Here is a 13,375-nt window from a genome sequence, read left to right on the forward strand (position 1 = left end):
AGGACCTCCGAAGGAGTGCTCTTAACCACTGAGCCATCTCTCCAGCCCCCCCCCTTTTTGTGGCAACTCTTTTAAAGGAAAGTAATCAATTGGGGCTGGCTTGCAGTTCAGAGGTTTAGTCCATTATCGTCATGGCAGAAAGCATGGCAGCACACAGGCAGACATGGTGCTGGAGAGGTAGCTGAGAGTTCTACATCTGGATCAGCAGACAGCAGGAAGAGAGAAAAAGAAGAGGAGACTGGGCCTGACTTGGGTTTCGGAAACCCCAAAGCCCATCCCCCACTGGTACACTTCCTCCAACAAGGCCACACCTCCCAATGGTGTCACTCCCTGAGATCATGGGGACCATTTTCATTCAAACCACCATAGTGCCTTATCCGGTATGAGAATATATTTGTTTGCACCTCCTGAAGAAAAGCCGTACAAGGAGATCAGTTACCTGTTTGCCATCCCTTCTGCCACTCCTAGCTTTGTGTTCAGTTAATATTTACTAAGGGTTGGTGAGGGGTGACTCAGTGGTTTAAGCCCTTGCTGTGCAAGCAAGAGGACCTGAGTTTAGCTCCCCAGAACCCAGGTAAATGTGGAGTGTGGTGACTCGCCAGTGATTTCAGGGAAACCTGAGAGAGGCCCTGGAACAAGCCGGCTAGAGAGCTCTGGGTTTGACTTAGAGACCCTGCCTCAAAGAACAAGGCAGAAGATTTGATTGCAGAATATTCTGGGCTCAGGGACAGTGAGATAGCTGAGTGAATTAAGACACCTGCTGTCAAGCCTGATGACCAGAGTTTGACCCTTAGATCCCACACAGTGGATGGAGAGACTTGAGTTCTGCAAGCTCTCCTCTGACCTCTACATGTGTGCCATGATATGTGCATGCCTACACACATCACATATACATCATATACATACATGCACACATACAAAATAAAAAATATTTCAAAAAAAATCCCTGACATCAACCTCTAGCCTTTTCACGTAAGCACACACCTGCACATGTGTGCCCAAACACATGTGAATGCACTTGCACACATGCACTCACCACAGACATACATTGAAAAGAAGACAAGACATTTCCTTATTGAATAGGCCTGGGAGCGTGTGGCTCAGTGATGGAGGGCATACTTTGCATACATGAGGTTCTGGGTTCAGTCCCTAGAACTCACATGTGCATGTGCACACGCACACACACCATTTATATACAAAATATATGACACATATACATTATATATGATATACATATATATACATATATATATATGAGATGATGACATCCAGGTGGTAGGATTTTAACTTTATTCTAGAAACACTAAAAGATATATTGCTACCATTTCAAAATATGACACATCTTAAATTGTCCTGGGAGAGTGGCCAGGTTTGTCACTGGGCAACGCAATGGCTTTCTTCTCCTTTCTGTGATGCTGGAGAATGAACCAAGGGCCTCGTGCACTGTAGACAAGTCCTGTACCACTGAGCCACAGTCCCAGGCTCCACGGCTTCATTCCTTCATTACGTTCACTCTTGAGACAGGGTCTTACTAGGCAGCTCAGGCTGACCCTGGAACTCTTATTCCTCCTGCCTCAGACTCCCAAGATGGGGTCTATAGCTATGTGCCACCCCATACCATGTCTTTTCTTCATTCTTTATAAGAATAAAATAGAAGCTGGGCGGTGGTGGCGCACGCCTATAATCCCCGCACTCGGGAGGCAGAGGCAGGAGGATCTCTGTGAGTTCCAGGCCAGCCTGGTCGACAAGAGCTAGTTCCAGGACAGGAACCAAAAGCTATGGAGAAACCCTGTCTTGAAAATAAAATTAAAGAAAAAAAGAATAAAATAGAGGGGGCTGGAGAGATGGCTCAGTGGTTAAGAACACTGGCTGTTCTTACAGAGGACCTGAGTTCAATTCCCAGCACCCACATGGCAGCTCACAAGTGTCTGTAGCTCCAGTCCCAGGGGAATCTGACACCTTCATGTCAATGCACATAAAATAAAGTTAAATAAAATTATTAAAAGAAATAAAAGAAGCCAGGCAGTGGTGGCACATGCCTTTAATCCCAGCACTCGGGAGGCAGAGGCAGGTGGATCTCTGTGAGTTCGAGGCCAGCCTGGTCTACAAGAGCTAGTTCCAGGACAGGCACCAAAGCTACAGAGAAACCTTGTCTCAAAATAAATAAATAAATAAATAAATAAATAAATAAATGAAAGAAATAAATGAAAGAAATAAATGAAAGAAATAAAAGAGAAGGAAATGAATAAGCAAATATTTCAACATAGTCTCATTGGAGGCTAAGATAAACACAAGCCAGTTTTTATTATTGTGAACTGTGCTTGAACCCACTGCCTTGTGTTTGTCAGGTGCTCGTTCTATCGCTGTCTCTCCCTGACCACCCCTCACTTTCACTTGTATTTTGGTGTCTTACTAAGTTGCCCAGGTTAGCCTTAAATTTGTCATCCCCTTGTGTCAGCCTTGCTAGTCACTAGATTTAGACCCTTCCTTCTTTCCTCCCTCCCTCCCTCCCTCCCTCCCTCCCTCCCTCCCTCCCTCTCTCCCTCCCTCCTTCCCTCTCTCCCTCCCTCCCTCTTCACCTCCTCTTAGGAAATCTACACACTCACGCTGGGAAGGCACTCACTATTCAGCTACATCCCAGCTCATTATTCTGAGAATAAACTGCATAAAGAACAGCTCAGAATAAAGGCTCAACCACACTTCCACACTTCACAGAAACATGTGTAGCTCAAGCTCGGGCTGCCTGGAAGAAACAGGATAGGTTTCACAAAAGGTCACATGAGAAGGACAGCTTCTCTCTGCCCAAGGCTGTGTTTGCAGAAGCGATGAAGACCTTTAGATCAGTCTGTTCATTAGCCATTGCCTTACACATCTGGTCAGAATCAATTTGACCTTAATATTTCCTTAGTGCCGCCTGCAGATCACCTATCAGAACTAGTTCCGATCTAACCTTCGCTGAAGGTGAAGTCCTTCCACTGCCCCGTGTTTTAATTTAAGAGCTTCAACCAAATCAGCTATACATCACCATGGTTACCGAATACTTCAACTTCTGTGAAGCAGTGATCTTCACCACAAATCTGAAGGTGGAGTACGAAGTTTGTTTTTTACCTAGCATGGTGGCCCACAAGTACAGTCCCAGTGTTCCAGAGGCTGACAGAGAGTTATGAGTTCAAAACCAGCCTACGCGAAGGACATAGTAAGTTTCAGGCCAGCCCAGTGTGAGACAATATTTCAAAAAAGAAAGCATTGAAACTCATTTACTAATGTTTTAAAGTTAAATTTGAGCACCAGCATCCATGTCTTCTTCCAGACTACAGATGCCATGTGCGCTGCCTCAGGCTCCCATTCATCCCAGACTACAGATGCCGTGTGCACTGCCTCGGGCTCCCATGCCACCCCAGACTACAGATGCCACGTGAGCTGCCTTAGGTTCCCATCCCATCCCAGACTACAGATGCTGTGTGCGCTGCCTCGGGCTCCCATCCATCCCAGACTACAGATGCCACGTGTGCTGCCTTGGGGTCCCATCCACCCCAGACTACAGATTCCGCGTGTGCTGCCTCGGGGTCCCATCCATCCTTGCCCCATGGGCTGTATTCCCTGAAACCACAAGCCATGATAAACACGTCCTATACTTCCAGTTAAAATTTCCCTGAGCTGAGTATAATTTCCAGTACAAACTTATGACCAAGGAGCGCTGCAGCTTCCAGAGAAGGCTGTAATTTCAGTCACACCCCACAACAAGCTCAGGTGAGGTCACATTACGGCTCGGAGCAAGCAGACAGCTAACAGCTATGCTCAACTAGTCTAAAAGCTTGGTCATCAGTAAGAAAACAAGACAAGTTGGGCGGTGGTGGTGCACGCCTTTAATCCCAACACTCAAGAGACAGAGGCAGAGTGATCTCTGTGAGTTCTAGGCCAGCCTGGTCTACAAGAGCTAGTGCCAGGACAGGCTCCAAAGCTACAGAGAAACCTTGTCTTGAAAAAAAATAAAATAAAATAATAATTTAAAAAAAGGAAGACACTGCCTAGTGGTATGGTGCCGTGCTCAAAAACAGGAGGAAATCGGGTTACTATTTTAGTAACCCTTCTTTTACATTATGTCATAAGAAGACTCATAACTGACAAACTATGGGTGTCTCTCACTGAACCTGGAACTAAAAGACTCAGCGAGGGTACGGCCAGAAAACCCCAGGGATCCTCCTGTCTGCCTCTACAGTACTCGGAATACAGGCATGAGCTGGGAATGTGGACACGTGATGATGGGAATGTGGACACGTGATGATGGAACTGTGGACACGTGATGATGGGAATGTGGACACGTGATGATGGGAATGTGGACACTTGATGACGGGAATGTGGACACGTGACGACGGGAATGTGGACACGTGATGACGGGAATGTGGAAACGTGATGATGGGAATGTGGACATGTGATGATGGGAATGTGGACACGTGATGACGGGAATGTGGACACGTGATGACGGGAATGTGGACACGTGATGACGGGAATGTGGACACGTGATGACGGGAATGTGGACACGTGATGACGGGAATGATGTGGACATGTGATGGGAATGATGTGGACATGTGATGGGAATGATGTGGACATGTGATGGGAATACAGGCATAAGTTAGGAATTCAGGCATGCAGTGTGAATATGGGCATGAGCTGGGACCATGGACATGTGCACTATATACAGGTTTTATATGCATACTGAGGATTCAAACTCAGGTCTGCATACTCACACAGCAAGCATTTTCCTCTGCTGACTGAGTCGTCTCCCCAGCACCCATTAACATTATTTTACATAGCATGAGTAGATGACAATTTCATTTTTTGCTGTTTAGGATCAAACTCCCGGTCTCAGAAATGCTAGGCAAGCACTCCCCGCCACCCTCTTCTACTGCTCCTGCATTTTCATTCATTGAATTGACTGCAGGGTGCTGGGGACCAACTGAAGTACCAGTGCGTACAAGGTAACCACTGAGCTGTATCTCAACCCTTTCCTCTCCCGCCCCCAACCCCCAGACAGGGTTTCTCTGCCTAGCTTGGCTGTCCTGACACTGAGTCTGTAGACCAGGCTGCCCTTAAACTCAGAGAACCACAAGCCTCTGCCTCCCGAGTGCTGGGAATAAAGGCATGAGCCGCCTGCTCCTCTGTGTCTTACAAATGACCACGTATTTGGACTAGCAGACGGTCCTCAATCCTCTAGCTACAGCTTTGCCACTGTCCATCGTGGCATAACAAATTCCACCCAAAGGGACTGGTGGCCAAGAATAAACATGCTCCCAGGGTTTCTGATGGGCACTGCCAAAACGCCAGAGAGGAGGGGGTCTTGTGTGTTCTCCCGGGCAGAGCTCACCCCTAAAGACGCAACACAGCATCCATCTTTGCACTGCACAACCTTTTCCTTTTCTTTCTTTCTTTCTTTCTTTCTTTCTTTCTTTCTTTCTTTCTTTCTTTTTCTTTCTTTCTTTCTTTGCTTTTTTACCTGTACCCCAGGCTGGCCCCAGACATGCTCCACCCAGAGATGCCTCCACCTCTTGGGTGCTGGAATTACAGGCATATATTGCCACTCCTGGTTTATGCAGTGCTAAGGATTGAACCCAGGACCTCGCTCATGCTTGGCCACCTTTGCCAACCGAGCTACAACGCCAGGCCACTTACATACATAACACGTTGAAAGAGGCTTTTAGGCGTGGCTCCTCCTTCCTGGCCTCTGCCCTCCAGCTACACCTGTGGCTGTGGTTTCTGTTGTCCCGTCTGCTGGTTCTGCCTCCTTAGCATCTATTCCCAAGACCAGTGGTTCTCAGCCTTCCCAGAGCTGCAACCCTAGAATACAATTGCTCACGTTCTAGTGACCCCCAACCATAGAACTATTTCAATGCTACTTCCTAACCGTAACGTTGCTACTGTTATGAATCATAATGTAAAATCATAAATATCTGATATGTGATTCCCTGTGGGGGTCACGACCCACAGCTTTAGACTCTTGAAGATCACCCCACTAATCTGATAACTTAATCATACATGCTAGGTTACCTGGATAGGTTAAACAAAACATATCATCATATATAATATAGCCAAAATAAATACTATCTTTAACAGTATTGCATCTTATTCATGTACAACTTGGTGGGATTTCTTTCTTTTTTTGACAGAAGATTTCAGAATATACCCCAGGTTGGCCTTGAACTTGAAGCAACTGTCTTGCCCCACCACTCCAGCACTGGAAAGACCATGGTTTTCACGCTTTGCTACAACTGAAATCACCTGGGAACTTCTTAAAGAAGAGACCACTCACCTGGCTGAAAATACAGCTCGGGGAACAGGAAAATTACTGCTAAAAACACCAAAAGCACCCAGAATTCTGAGTAAATGTGGATTGGGGGATGACCTAGGCAGCAGGAGTGTTTTGGCAGTTCTTGCCCTGGGGAGCTGGATACCGGAGGATAAGGGGTTCAAGGCTAGCCCCCGCTACAAGAGCCATAAAAGATGAAAAGCAAAGGAAAGGGAAAGTTCTGAGCAGCTCCCAGGACCCCAAGGAAGGAAGTTCAGTATCCACAGTCCCAACGGTCTGACCCAGGGCACAAGAGAGAGGGAAAGTGAGGAAACCGGTGTAGGCCAAAGACAGCAGAACAAGGAAGCACTCACATTCTTTACTTTTAGACAGAATCTCACTATGTAGCCCTGGCCAGCCTGAAGCTCACAGCATAAACCAGGCTGGCCTTGAACCCACCAGGATCTGCCTGCCTCTGCCTCCCCAGTACTGGAGACAAGGTAAGTATGTACGGCCATAACACGCTGCACTCAAACTTCTGGATGTTAGGAAGTAGGCCCAGCCCAATTTCTTAAATAACTTCAACTGCTGTTTTAATTGCGTCAAACCATCTAAACCAAAATTGTTTGGCAAACAAGGTTGTGCCAACTTCACGGAAGCTCTCTAGGTTTTCTGTTTGGTTGGTTGTTTTTCTGGTTTTCCATGACAGGGTTTGTCTGTGCAACCTGGCTGCCCTGGAATTCACTCTGGAGACCAGGCTGGCCACAAACTACAGAGATCCTTCTGCCTCTGCCTCCCAAGTGCTGGGATTGAAGGTGTGCACCACCGCCACCCAGTTTATCTTGTTGTTTGAACAAAATGGACGACCCTACGTATTTCCCCTACTAACTATGGTGGAGCTCTGAACAACACTGAAACTCAGGACAGCCCTGCCCTGGGGTTTGGAAGGTGCGCTGCGGAAGAAAAGCCTCCCTCCAACACACAGACTGCAAGGCATGCTGGGAAAGAAAAGCTTCCCTCCACCACAAAGATTGCAAGGCATGCTGGGGAAGAAAAGCCTCCCTCTGACACACAGACTGCAAGGCATGCTGGGGAAGAAGAAACACACAGACTGCAAGGCATGCTGGGAAAGAAACGCCTCCCTCCGACACACAGACTACAAGGCATGCTGGGGAAGAAAAGCCTCCTTCCGACACAAGACTGCAAGGCATGCTGGGAAAGAAACGCCTCCCTCCAACACACAGACTGCAAGGCATGCTGGGGAAGAAAAGCCTCCCTCCGACACACAGACTGCAGGCTTTTAAACAAACTCCTGGGAGCCTCAGGAGCCACGGCAGGAAGATGATGAGCTGAAGGTCAGCTTGAACTACTTAACAAGGTACAAGGCCAGCTTGAAGTACTTAACTGCTACAAGGAGCAAGATCTGGATTCCAAAAACCAAAAATAAGAAAAAGAAAACAACCTATAATCTGACACTAGGGATATGAAGAAAGAAGGATCAGGAGTTTAAAGTCACCCCTGACTACATAGCAAATTCATAGCTAGCCTCAGCTACATGACACACTGTCTCAAACAACACACTCTGTTAAAGCCTAGATAAGTGGTCCAGGCCTGTAATCCCAGTGTTTGGGAGGTGGAGGCAGGACCAAGAGTTCAAGGCCAGACTGGGCTACTCATCCAGGCCAGACAGAATTACATAATAAGACCCTGTCTACAAAAAAAAAAAAAAAAAAAACAGCTGGAGCTTATGGGCTAAGAGTACTGGCCCCGGGTTCATTCCCAACACCCATATGAAGGCTCATAACCCTCCATAGCTACAGTCCCAAGTGATTCAACGTGCCCTTCTGGCCTCTGTGGGCATGGCACTCACGTGGTACACAGACATACATGCAGGCAAAACACCCATAAATAAAAATAAATAATAAATAATGCGATGCATGTTCACATACTTAAAAAGAGAGAGAGAGAGTGGGGCGGTGGTGCTGCATGGCCTTTAATCTCAGCGCTAAGGAGGCAGGGGCAGGTGGATCCCTGAGTCTGAGGCCAGGACAGCCTGGGATCACACAGAGAAACCTTATCACAAAAAGACCAAAATCCAAACAAACCACAAAGCCCCCAGTATTAAGGCTCAGAGATGGGCAGAAGTAAAAGGTGACTTGATTGTGGAGGAGCGTTGGGAACCTGGATAAGGTAGACATCTCAAAAATACTATCCACTCATGGGGTTCAGCCTTAGCTGCCGACTGGTTCTGACAGTAAAAACAACCCTCCTACCGTGGAATAAACTAAACAGTTGCACTGTCCTGCCCATGGGGGGCGCAACCTACATAGGCAGGGTACAGTGCAGAGAAATGCCATCCTATCAGTTTAAAGAAGGCCAGAGCGCTCCTTAGCTCGGGCCAAGGTTATTTCCCCGACGTCGGAGGACACAAAACAAACGCGGCCAGCCAACAGAAAGCACAGTCTGCAAACAAGGACCTTTACAGCCCTCCGGGTCTCCCAGCCTCCTTTTCCAGGGCTGAGCTGAGAGGTGCCAGGAAGAGAATCGAAGGTCAGAGCGGTTAGCGCTAAGGCCTGGGGACGTTGGGAAGCTGCCCGCGCCCGCTTCTGCTTTTCGGGGAATCACAATCCCTTTCGCTAAAAATATTTAACTCCTCCTCTGCCTGCGGGTGGGAAAGCGAAGGTGGGGGCAGGGTGGTTTTTTAAATTCTGAAGGCTTTGGCCCAAGACACTGCAAACCAAGAAAGCAGCGGCGCAATTTAAGACATAGGAAAGATTAAACAGCTGTCACGGAGACGACAGGCGAGAACTTCACCTGTTTCCAGACGCAGGTCTACCCCTCGGACTTCAAGGATGCGAACACCATCGGACTAGGGGTCCTGGGGAAGCGCGCACTCGGGATAGCAAGGGTGACACCGGGTGGACCCGTCGCATTGCAAGGATGCAAATACAACAGCCAGGGAATCAAAAGAAGCGATAGGGAGGCGGGATGCGCGTTCACGGGAACACTGGCGACTTGGGGGTGTTCCTATTGCAGTGCAAGGATGCAAACGTGACACCCGCAAGGGCCCACGGGCAACCAGGACAAACGATGGGGGTTTCGTTCAGGGGAGCAGGGGCGACACCGGGCATTCCCTTCGCTCTGCTCACCACTTGCTGCGCGCCGCGGAAAGTGGCGTCCAGCAGCATCAGTTTCCAGGGGTCGGACACCGCTCCGGGCAATGGGATGTACACGTAGTAGGCGGCCAGCGCCAGCAGCGCGGCCAGTAGGACGCACGATGACCTCATTGTCCTCAGGCCGGGATGTCCGGAGCTGACCACGGTACGGTGCGATGCTACCCGGAGACCGCCGGCAAGTTTCTGCCAGCCTCAGCTGCTGCTTCACGTGTTCCTCTTAAGGCTGCGAGCCAATCACAGGCTGCGTCGGGAGGAAGTGGGAGCACGGACGTGCCCCCTCCGCGGAGTCCTTGCGAAGAGCTGCGGGCTCGCCAGGTTGCAGGAAGCGCTGTGGTGCCGCAGCGCCGGGAGGACGAACAGCAGCCTCTGGCGGGCACTGTGAGTATGACAGGCTGCGATGCCAGGCTGCCTTCTGCAGGTTTGCGAAGGGGTTCCAGGCCAAAACAGTCTCAGAAGAAAAACTAACAGGAACAAACAAAAAGTTGGGCTTAACATGCAACATACCGTACATCATTCTCTCTACAAATAACACCCGGCCCACACCAAGAACTAGAAGAGCTGGAGAAAAAGACGATGAAGTCTCTTGTACGAGGTCCGGTGACTAAACCCAGGAGTATGTCAGGCAAGCACTTTACCGCTGAGCTGCAACCCAGCCCTTGGATTTTTTTGAGCCAGAATCTCAGGCTATCATAAAACCATCCTCTTGCCTCAGGCTCTACATTCTGAGAGGAGCTTTATGTATACATATTACATTTTTTTGACTCTTTGAGACAGTTCCATGGAGCCCAGGCTAGCCCTTTTCTGTAACTGTGAACTTCAAATCCTTCTGCCTACCTGAATTTCCCAAGTACGGTTACTGTTATTTGCTAACAGGATGCACTTATTGAGGGGGGAGTTGTAAAGTACAAGGAAAATACATATGAGAAGCCCAATGATAACAATAATAATAACTGACATACAGAATGATTATTATGAGCTAAATTCTATGGTAAGCACTCCAGAGAGATTAATTTGTTTAGTTTTCATAACAATTCTGGGATACACTATTGTTGCTCTGAAAGAGGCCTTGAAAGAAGCAGACAGGCATGCTGGCACACACTTTCAATCCCAGAACTTAAGTGGCAGAGGCAGGAGAATTTCTATGCATTTGAGGCCAGCCTAGTCTACATAGTGAGTCCCAGACCAGCCAGGATTACATAGTCAGATCTTGTCTAAGAAAGGGAGGAAAAGAGGGAGTGGGGGAAAATGAAGGAAAGAAGGGAGGAAGGGGAAAGGAGGAAGGAAGGGAGGAAGGAAGAAAGTGCGTTAGTTATCCCTAGTCATCAGGCTGGTGAGAGCTGGGATCCAGGACTCATGATGTTTTGTCCCCCGTAGCTCCTGCTAAGAAATGAGAACACAAGCTGAGGAGAAAGTTCTCTGCTTGCCCAGCATGTAAAAGGCTGTGACTTTACTCCTGGCATCTCAAAAGCAGGGTGTGTTGTCACAGGCTCGTAAGCCCAGGAATCAGCAAGTGTGCAGGTCAGAATTTCAGGGTCACCCTTGACTGTGGCAGGGCCAGTAAAGAAAGGAGGTTGAGTCCCGAGCAGGCTGTCCGAGAGCGAGCCTGGAACCTTACATAGACGTGTCCTCTCTGTCGAGCAGCATGTCAAATATGCCATGGGAAAGGATGGAGGAAAGCTGTCTTAAGCTATTACAAGAGTTTTACTTCTTGAAGAAATCGGTGTTCTGAACTGCCTGACCCAGAGTGGCAAGCAGACTCACAAGCAGATACTATCAAACTGTGTCACTTTCAGCATTTCCTGTGGGTCAGTCGTTGCTTTCGAGCCTTGTTTTCAGAGATACTCTTGGGCCTCTTTGCCACACCTTACACACAGTACCTTGTTCTGATTCGAAGGCATGGAGAAGGTACGCAAGAGAAAAAGGGAACAAGGTTTATGACTAAAGCTACCTGTTCAGCTTGTGAAAGTTGACTGCATGGGGAGTCCCATGGTATGGCAAGATGGATTACATTGTTTTCTTAAACGTAAGTTAAATCAAACATGCCGGGCACATAGTCTATAGTTTGAAATGATCTCAAAGCATATGGGTAACTTGGTTACTGTAACTGGAAGTTTCTCTCCTGATGGAGGAAGGTCATTGGCTAATAAAGAAACTGCCTTGGCCCATTTTATTGGTCAGAACATAGGTGGGTGGAGTAACAGAACAGAATGCTGGGAGGAAGAGGAAGTGAGCTCAGACGCCTCAGAGAGAGGCCATGCTCCCCTCTCCCAGGCAGACGCACGCGATGAAGCAAGCCGCCAGGTCAGACATGCTGAATCTTTCCCGGTAAGACCGGTGCTACATAGTTTATTAGAGATGGGTTGATCAGGCTATCAGAATTAGCCAGTAAGGGCTAAAGCTAATGGGCCAAGCAGTGTTTAAAAGAATACAATTTGTGTGTAGTTATTTCGGGGCATAAGCTAGCAGGCGGCCAGGGTGCTGGGGATGCAGCCCCACAGCTCCTATTACTACACTCTCCCGCCCAACAGTTCCCAAATAACCACTCTGAGGCTTGATGTTTATTACAAACTGTTTGGCCTATTAGCTCAGTCTTATTATTAACTACATCTTACAGCTTTAAATGAACCCATTTCAATTATTCTATATTTTACCACAAGACTCTTGGTTTGGTACTTCACATCTTAATTCTCCAGTGACTGCTACCATCTCTCTGACGCCACTGTTTTTAATCCCTGTATCTGTTTATTTTTCCCGCCTGGCTCTATTCTGCCTGGCTATTGGTCAAATAAGCTTTATTAACCAATGGTAATAAAACATATTCACACCATACAAAAGGGCATCCCACATCAGGTTATAATATCATATTTATGATCAGCAGACTTTTGAGTAAATGCCATTTGACCATCTGATAAGCTGAAATTCCAAGGGAAAAAAAGCCACAAATATGTCAACATGTCTTTAATGCTGATTAACTCATTAGAGTTTAGTGATTGTGGGGACCTGGAGTGGTACAGCTCTGGAGTCAAACTCTCTTGGGCTGATTTTGTTCACCTTCCCTCAACTCTTCCCAAAGGCCTCTTTTTCATTAAGAAGTCTTCTGTGCTCAGGAACAGTCATTTGGCCATTTGTGAGAGTTCAACTCTGTATCTTTGATAGTCTCTGCTTCCTGGTTAGGAATGATGGACTTAGTAACACATTGCTGGACTCTGTGTTGTATTCCAGAAAAGCCTCCTCATAGCCGTCCCCCTTTTTATCAGGCCGGTTGTCCTTCAACTTGGGTACATTCTGGACCTTTATGCCTTATCAGACTGTGGATTTGAAACACATTCTTAGATTCTTTGGCTTACATGTACAATCTGGAGTTTATTTTGTTGTGTGAAAGCTTTTTGACTTTATGAAATCTCATTTTTGTATTTCTGCTCTTTCTGTGCCTTTTGGTTCATGTCACAATATTTCTTTCCCAAACAGATGTCATGACATTCTCACTTCTGTTCTCAACTGTGTAAAAAGTTCAGTTGTCATAGTTAAGTCTTGCGTCCATTTGAATTGAGTGTATGTGAGTTGTAAGATGAGGATCTAATTGCACTCTACTTTTTATAAATAAACTTTATTATTAAAAAACTTGCAAATAGGGGGCTGGAGAGATGGCTCAGTGGTTGGGAGCACTAATTGCTCTTCCAGAGGACCAGGGTTCGATTCCCAGCACCCACATGGCAGCTCAGAATTGTCTGTGACTCCTGTTCCACGGGATCCTCCACCCTCACGCAGACATATATGAAGGCAAAAATACCAATGCATATAAAATAAATTTAAAAAAACCTTTCAAATAAAAAGATTCTATTTTCTAAAATAAATGAATGATCGAATGAATGAAGAAGGAAGGAAGGAAGGAAGGAAGGAAGGAAGGAAGGAAGGA

The 13,375-nt window shown here is 47.2% G+C and overlaps 1 protein-coding gene across 1 annotated transcript in view; it reads right to left on the bottom strand.

Moving 5' to 3' along the window:
• Nceh1 (neutral cholesterol ester hydrolase 1) overlaps positions 1 to 9,716 on the bottom strand; it is a 64,791-nt gene extending 55,075 nt beyond the window's left edge. Inside the window, exon 1 of the mRNA XM_050142059.1 lies at positions 9,433 to 9,716. Within this exon, the coding sequence (XP_049998016.1) occupies positions 9,433 to 9,570 (138 nt within the window). The 5' untranslated portion in view covers positions 9,571 to 9,716. The remainder of the gene's footprint in view (positions 1 to 9,432) is intronic.
• Positions 9,717 to 13,375: the final 3,659 nt, after the last annotated feature.

This window comes from Alexandromys fortis, unplaced genomic scaffold (genome assembly GCF_014885135.2).
Source record: "Alexandromys fortis isolate MF-2015 unplaced genomic scaffold, M_Fortis_MF-2015_v1.1 scaffold_41, whole genome shotgun sequence".
In the NCBI taxonomy this organism is placed as follows: domain Eukaryota; kingdom Metazoa; phylum Chordata; class Mammalia; order Rodentia; family Cricetidae; genus Alexandromys; species Alexandromys fortis.